Genomic DNA, 8,001 nt, shown 5'->3' with positions numbered 1-8,001 from the left:
GTGAAACTTTATGGATAGCTGCAAATCCATAGTTGTCTAAAAATGTTCATGTTTATCATGATATTCCAAAAATTAAGTTATATTTGGAATTTTCGAATTTTAATAAACCTTCCAACTTGAGAAGTTCAGACAAAGTAAACGAAATATATTGTTTAATATTTTCGGTTTCCCCTGATATCTTTCGGACCGGAAGTGGTCTCTTTTTAAGGGAAAATTATCTCTTATATGTATTCTGATACCCTGAAAAATCATTTATATATATATATATATATATATATATGAGCAAGCATGCCTCCAATAACTCGCAGTATCTCAAAGGTTAATAAGGAGGAAGCTCAAAGGGTTAAATATTGTCAAGGAATCAATACAAAGAGGAAAAAGAAAATCATATCAAAAATCATGTCTGATTATGATTCAGATAGTTCAGTTCTATCACACGATGAGTCATGTCTGTTGGCTTACAACAAACAAGATCCAACCAAAACAAAGTGGATTTGTTCTGATAGTATGTCTCAATATATCCAAGGTTTTGAAGAACTAGAAAACAATCTTGTTATGAATGTTCGACATCAAGATTGGCTCAAAAAAAAAAATTGAGGAAACAAAAGCTGAAATTGTTGATGTGAAGATGCAAGTTGCAAAGCTTGAGAAACTAGAAGTGGTTGCTGACAAGTCTCTTGAGACATGCTTTAAAAGTTTGAACAGTGAAGAAACCTCTGTGAACAACAAGAGCACCACTAAGTTATATGCTGTAATACTTAATTTAAGAAAATAGACATCAATTTTTGATTTCTTTCAATGATTGTATTAGGTCTATTATGAATAAAACTATTATGAATAAAATTATTTAATTTATAATTTTTCTTGTAATGGTTTTTGATTTACATAGCCTGTGCTTGAATGCTTTATTATTGCTATGGATGTTTATGTGATGTTTGATTTTGGTTTTATTACCTTGATATTCGATCTCATAATGTTGTGAACCCTTATGGTTTGGGTGACTTTTTGATCTAGCAGGATTAAGTTCTAGCCCATGTTGGTAGGCTTTATCAAAGGATCATGAGGGGTTCTGGTAGAAATAATATGTGAAAAAGTCACAATATGTTGAATCGGTTTTGGTTTAGCATAAAAGCATATGTGTTTCGACGGTTTTCAACTTTTGCTTGCAATAGTTAAAAGCCAGTTTTCAACCTTTGTCTGGTAAAGGTTGGTTGTTGTTGTTATTCTTTTGTTTTACATAAGGATGACAACATAATGATATTTCGATATCAATTATCCCTGGAAGAAGATGCAAACATATTGGAGAAGCGGATGCGAAATTTGAGGTAAAAATATTGTTAGTTAATTGTTTTCCTATTTAAGAAAAGCCTGATTTTTATTTCATATATATTTTGCTTTTGCTTAACAAAATTTCGGTACAATTGATGTTTTATTCCATGATGTTTGTATAGATGTGTGTGTGATTCAATTGGTTCCGGTTAAGAAAAATTATTGTTATCTTGCTTTATTGTGTGATATTAATTGTTTAGGCTTACAAAAGTTCGGTGCAATTCCGGTGTTTTAATGCTTATGTTGATTCAATTGCTTCTGGTTGAGGTGAATAATTATGCAAGTTGATTTATTTTGGTTTGTATGAATTATTTATGTCCTAACGAAAGAAAAGGTTTACGGGATGAGTTGTTTAGTCCAATTCGATTCCGGATAAGAGAAACTAAGTTTATCTTAGTTAGACTTATCAAAGTGGAGGTTTCGGTTATTCAAGTCTAATCGAATGCCTTAACAAGAAATGCTAGTTAACTAACCTAGTACTCGTCTTGTTTAAAATTGAAAGGTCTAAGTTATATGGATAATTAGAACCTGATGAGAAAAATAGAGTTATCTTTATTTTGGTCTTATCGAATGAAGCGGTAGTATTTGTACAATCGGTTTAGCAAAGGGACTAAGGTGCTTAGTTGATTTTTGGTTTGCTAAACTAAATTGGGAAATTGCTTCAGGAAATTGTTTCCTTGATAACATATCAAAACAAATTACTTTGTAGTTTCGGTTTTGATATTAGTTATCAAAAATGGTGTGTGGAACCCTCGTGCTTAACTCTATTGGTTTGCAAGTCTATTTTGAGATTTGTAAGATTATTTTCGTGTTGTCCTTTATTTTTTCGTTTCTTTGTCATTTTGTGACAAAAAGGGGGAGAAATATATGGAGTAAACAAGTGATACTGGTATTGATTTTATATTGATTGGTATCACTAAGGAAAAGAAAAATTATGCTTAAACGTTTATCTAACGAAAGAGTGAAATCATAGATTAAGGGGGAGTAGCATATCATATTAATTGGTATAACAAAGACGTGCGGATTGATGAAATCTACCTATCTCACCTTTAGGGGGAGTATTAACTTTGTTATTATAATGTCAACAACGGAATTTAAGGATTGAATGAATGCAGGTTATTGTGCTGTTGAATTCGGGAATCAAGCGTATGTGTAATGAATTCTTGTAATTTGTTTATCCATATGATTGTAAGAGTTTTGTCACTAAAATTGACAAAAGGTGAGATTGCTAGAGCATAGCTCGGTTGAACCCACCAAGCGTTGGTATGTCAAGTTTGGTTGTCATATTTTAGTGAATCAAAACTCATTTAAGAGTCGCTTGATTATGTACTAGAGTTAGCTTCTTATAGGTTAGCTTGAAAGTATTAGGATACGAGACATTACAAGTATTGCGAAGACTTGAAGAAGTGAAGAAGTAAGAAGCTACAACGGAAACATCATCCTTCCACTTGAAGTTAGTGATATTTGACTTGAACTGTTTCATTCCCTAAAGTATCTTTCAAGTCGTGCATATTGAAAACGAAACTCCGAAGCATGAACACTCTAGACACACATAGTATTAAGGAATACAATATGAAGTTTATTTCTTAACCATTAAACTTTGTAGATAAGATTTCGTCATAATCGTTTAAATGCTATTGTGATTATATATGGGTATAAGGTGAGGATTTCATCCTAGGAAACAATTTTTTACATGTGTTTTAAGGAAGTAAGTTCATAAACTTGTTTATGAATCGAAAAGGAAATCGCCAGGCTTTATTCGAATTGTTATTCATTGCATATCTCGTGAACATCCAATATGTGTGATTTAGTATAACCGCTCACGGCTTGTTTGTGTTCTTGATAAAACTATTCACAAGGGCCTGACTTATGTATTGGTATGACTTTTATTAGTGAAACCGATCTTAAGTAATCACCTAAGATGGTATGATCGAGTTTGTGATTTGTTTGACCGAATCTGGGTAAAGGGGAACCGATCCTATGAAGAGGTGCAACACATCACAGAGGGGAATCGATCATTGTATGAGGTGCAACAAGTTTGTAGCAAAACGGGGAACCGATCCTATGGACATGTGCAACACGTTTTTAGGCAAAGGGGAACCGATCCTATGGACATGTGCAACACATATAAGTTAGATACCATATATATGTAGGGAACCGATCCTAGTACCTAGTCAACCGAATTTTGGAAAGCTAGTGTGACTATGCACAATACTCACATGGAGGTAGAACCGAAACTTGTTTTGGTAGAACCGTCAAACCCATGATTTGTGACTGAGTGTTTCTTAATCAATCGCATAGTTCTTGAAAGTCAGATGAACCAATTCTAAACTTGTTTGGAAGTGTGGCAAATCAGTTTCAAGGTTTTAAGTATGAAAGGGGACTTACAAAGTAAGGATGTCAGCGTACTTTGAACACGTACAATAATGTTTATCTTTTATTGTTCAATGTTATTCCTTAATAGCTACAAGAAGAAAATCCCAGGATCGAAATATAAATAAGTTGAGAATCTTTCCAAGAAAATGAGAATTAGTAATGTGCATTTACTAGTTGAGATTTTCCAAAGAGATTTTCGGTCATTATTTTGGACAGAGCATTTCCAGGAATTATGGAAACCGAATTTGGTATATATTGAATATCTTTGAGAATATTTTCGGTTTTGGAAATATTCCTTGGTCTCCAAACTTCCTTGTCTATAAATACTTGAAGTCATCCCTTTAGAGTAAAGTCATCCCTTCCTTACAGAACTGGATCAAATCTGACCCCCTTGTAGAGTAAGGAAATGGCACGGAAACTCAGTTTTTGTGACTTTTTACACGGTAACTGAGTATCCATTTGCTAATTTTTTTTGTTTGACCTTTTTTTGTTTACACTTCTCTCACACCCTACCCTAACCATCCATCATTCTGAATGACTCTATCTTTTCCACCGTCGGATCCCAACGGTTATTTTTCCAAAAACTTATCAAAAATCCTCTATAAATACAACTCTAAATCTCAATTCAAAATTGTCCCAATCAATTGAGTTTAATTGATTTCTTATCTCTCTTTTACTGTACTTCTTTGATATTTTTCTTTACCTTCTACTACTCAAGTTCTTATATTTTAGTTTGATTCGAAATGGTTAACAATATTGTACAACGAGAAGAGATTGATCTTACTGCTGCATATATTTATGTGAGTTGTGTGAAATTGTAGGTGCGCAACAAAAAACATCTTTATTTTGGAAACGTATTCACCAATTTTTCGCTGAACGGAGCGGCAATCCTAATGGAAGGGATCCTGGTGCCTTAAAAACAAAGATGAAAGCAATCAAAAAAGATGTGAGTGAATTCAAGTAATTACACTACCTGTTTGCACCTCCCCAGGCACCGGTTGTCGAATAACACGCAGCCGTTCATCCAAACACAATTGTGTAAACATTAGCAAAGCCTTTTCTTCTTCATCACTATAAGTATCCAAATAGATTCCGTATTTAACTCTTACATAAGCTAACATAAGACTTATTTTGTACTTTTCAAAACAACATTTATAGTTTATATTTCTATATACCATACATAAATACAAGTAAATCAACATCAAACATCAATACAATCGTAGGTTATAAACATTTCATTGAACATAAATCAAGTGATACATCACACAACATGTAGTAATCATGGACTTTTCACTAAATCTATGTTTTATTTTTGTTATTGAATTGCATACCACATACCTAACCAACTTAATATCAACAATTTCATCAAAATCAAAATTAAATTAACTTTAAACCCGAAAATTAGGATCACTCACCTTTGATGATTTTGTGGATGGAATTTAAAATTGAAGAATGAATTTGGTTCACCTTGGAGTAAGGATCAAACCCTTTTAATTTCAACCAATGAATCACAATGAATCAATATGAAAATCAAAAGGGGGATAAAAGTGTGAGAGGGTTTTAAGAGAAGAAAAAAAGAGTGAAGAAGGAAAAATGGCAAATTCGTGCATTTTTTATATACTTATGCCCCTGAAACAGATACTCAATTTCCATTTTGGTCAAGCCAACAAGTTGACTCAAACGGAAGCCCAGTTTTCGTTTGGCACTATTCGCACGGAAACTTAGTGTAGAAAAGGGATAAAAGCAGACCATAATGAGGTTGTCTTGTGACCAATATTTACTTGTTTATAATTAGGGGATAGGGAAGGGATATAGCACACCATAGTGCTTGGCCTTAGCTAAGAGATAATTGGGCCGACCGACCGGAGGGCTCGAAGGGAGGGAGTCCCTTTTATGACCACTTTTTTGTAAATTGAAACCCCACATAAATTTGAAATTTGATAAAAAGGTTTTGGTAGCGTGCACTTGATAATACCAAAATATCCCTCCATTTTAGATCAATTACTATAACTCTTATGTATCATATTCTTTAGGGGTATAATTGACAACCAAACTTTAATATAGTATATCTAAAAATCTGTGCCTTAAAATTTTACAAATTTTATCTCGTTGGAAAAGTTATAAAAAAACCTACGCAATGAGTACAAACAACAATATTAAATTTAGAGTTTTTAAGAATAATTCAGAGGTATTTATCATTTTAGACACAATTTTAGAAATTATATGTATACCCATTTTGCAAACCACCACAAAGGATACATAATACTTTATATAGTCATATTTTGGTTTATACATCTAACTAATTTTCCGTTGCAACTAATAAAACGATGTACTCCCTCCGTTTCAGGAAAAGTGGTACTTTCACTTTAGGCATAGTTTTCGAAAATTCAATGCATAGCCATTATGCAAACCACCACAAAGGATGCATAACATATTATGCAACCATATTTTGGTTTATGTATCGATTAATTTTTCGTTTCAGAAAAAGTGATACTTTCGCTCCGTTTCAGCAAAATAGTTACTTTCACCCTTTCAATTTCCCTCAGTTTTAGGAAAAGCTATCACTTTATCAATTTGGCCTATTATTAGGCAAAATGAAACTATGATAATATCGTTTTTTCTGAAACGAAGATAGTATATGTCTACCGGCGGAAATTATTATTTGTTTTGTTTTTTTTTGGTCGGCCTTCCCCACCGTGGCAGGCGTGTTCTAATCGTTATTGCGTTTGCCACACGTTACGAGTCGAGAGGCGGGAATGACTTTTAAAGCATTTGAAAACCCAAAATTTGGCCCAAAATGAAAACCTTTTCAAAATCTCATTTTTCCCACCTTGACACCTCATCGGTCCTAAACACTAAATTTTCACCGTCCATAACAAAGTTATCTACGGTACAGAATCTTTCAACCCTTAGTTACAGATCGCTCTCCACTAGTCTCTCTCTATATAAACCAATCAAGGACATCATAAAAATACACATCAAAAATTAAATCGATTTTTTCGCTTCTTCCCCACTTTCAGAAATTTAGTTTCGACTTTTTAATAGGTTCGTTTCATTCTCTATCTTCATTTCTCAGCTAGGGTTTTGATACTTCTTAACTTAGGTTCAATCTTGTCTGGATTTGAGAGAATTTTGATTTTTTAATTTTATCAGTTTAATTTTTCAGATCTGGAAATTAGAGTTTGAGAAATTGATTATGAAATTTTTACTAATCTATGAATTTTTCGATTTATTTTCAGATCCAAATCTTTGAAATCAACAATGTCAGGACGTGGTAAAGGAGGAAAAGGTTTGGGAAAGGGAGGAGCAAAGCGTCATCGCAAAGTACTTCGTGATAACATTCAAGGTATCACAAAACCAGCAATCAGGAGATTAGCAAGAAGAGGAGGTGTAAAACGTATCAGTGGTTTGATCTATGAAGAAACAAGAGGAGTTCTTAAGATCTTTTTGGAGAATGTGATTCGTGATGCTGTTACCTACACTGAACATGCCAGGAGGAAGACTGTTACTGCCATGGATGTTGTTTACGCTCTCAAGAGACAGGGAAGAACTCTTTATGGTTTTGGAGGTTAGGTTTTGTTTTGCAAAATCAAGCTGACAGAGAAAAAAACCACCCAAAGACGGTCTAATAGTACTACTACTACTATCTGTTGTTTCTCACAATCTCTAATCTAATTAGGTTTCTTAGTTTGAAGTTTTAATTTGGTTTAAGAATGTAATTACTGTTTTGAATGTTATCTGGTGACTACTACTTGTAGAACAGTAGAAGGAGGATTTAATGAAATGAAATTTACAGTTTCTTCCAATTGATGTGCAGTTTTTCTTATAGTTTTTGGTTTTCATGATAAATCAATTTGTGATTTTTCAGCTTTTGTTCGTTTGTGGTATTGGTTAACAGGGCAAGTGATGGTTTCAGTGGAAATCTCAATGTTGATTTTACAAAAAAAAAAAAAAAAAAAATCAATTAAGAGAAGAAAAGAATCAATTTGTGTGTTGTTGATACCGTTCACCTTCTGATGTATTTGATCTACGGGAACAGAATGCTCTCCGAATCTTAGAATGTTTAGTTTTTATTTATTTTATTGAGGAAAAAGGTTGAGATTATATTAATGGGAAATGTAATAAGGCCGGAGCCCCCATTATCCGTACAGGCTTTTGAAAAATGTACAAGCTAATAAGAGCAAGTTTTATGGTGGAATCCAAGCTATTCTAAGTGTGGAAAAATCATCAAATGTCAAGTCTAATGGCTTCCAAGTAGGGATATTCCACAAAAAATCAAAGCAGTGTTCCATGATT

General features: G+C 33.3%; 1 protein-coding gene across 1 annotated transcript; it reads left to right on the top strand.

Annotated features, from left to right (window-relative positions):
• The first annotated feature begins 6,944 nt into the window (after positions 1-6,944).
• Positions 6,945-7,511, top strand: LOC113281900 (histone H4). Its single transcript, XM_026530806.1, has one exon. The coding sequence runs from the start codon at positions 6,967-6,969 to the stop codon at positions 7,276-7,278; it is 312 nt and encodes a 103-aa protein (XP_026386591.1). The 5' UTR covers positions 6,945-6,966; the 3' UTR covers positions 7,279-7,511.
• Positions 7,512-8,001: the final 490 nt, after the last annotated feature.

The sequence above is a fragment of the Papaver somniferum genome, chromosome 5, assembly GCF_003573695.1.
Source record: "Papaver somniferum cultivar HN1 chromosome 5, ASM357369v1, whole genome shotgun sequence".
Lineage (NCBI taxonomy): Eukaryota > Viridiplantae > Streptophyta > Magnoliopsida > Ranunculales > Papaveraceae > Papaver > Papaver somniferum.
The sequence above is the reverse complement of the archived record's forward strand: the minus strand, read 5'-3'. Positions and strand labels throughout refer to the sequence as shown.

Excerpts from the sequence above, each read along its gene's own strand:
- LOC113281900 (XM_026530806.1), top strand. The coding sequence starts at position 6,967 with ATGTCAGGACGTGGTAAAGGAGGAAAAGGTTTGGGAAAGGGAGGAGCA.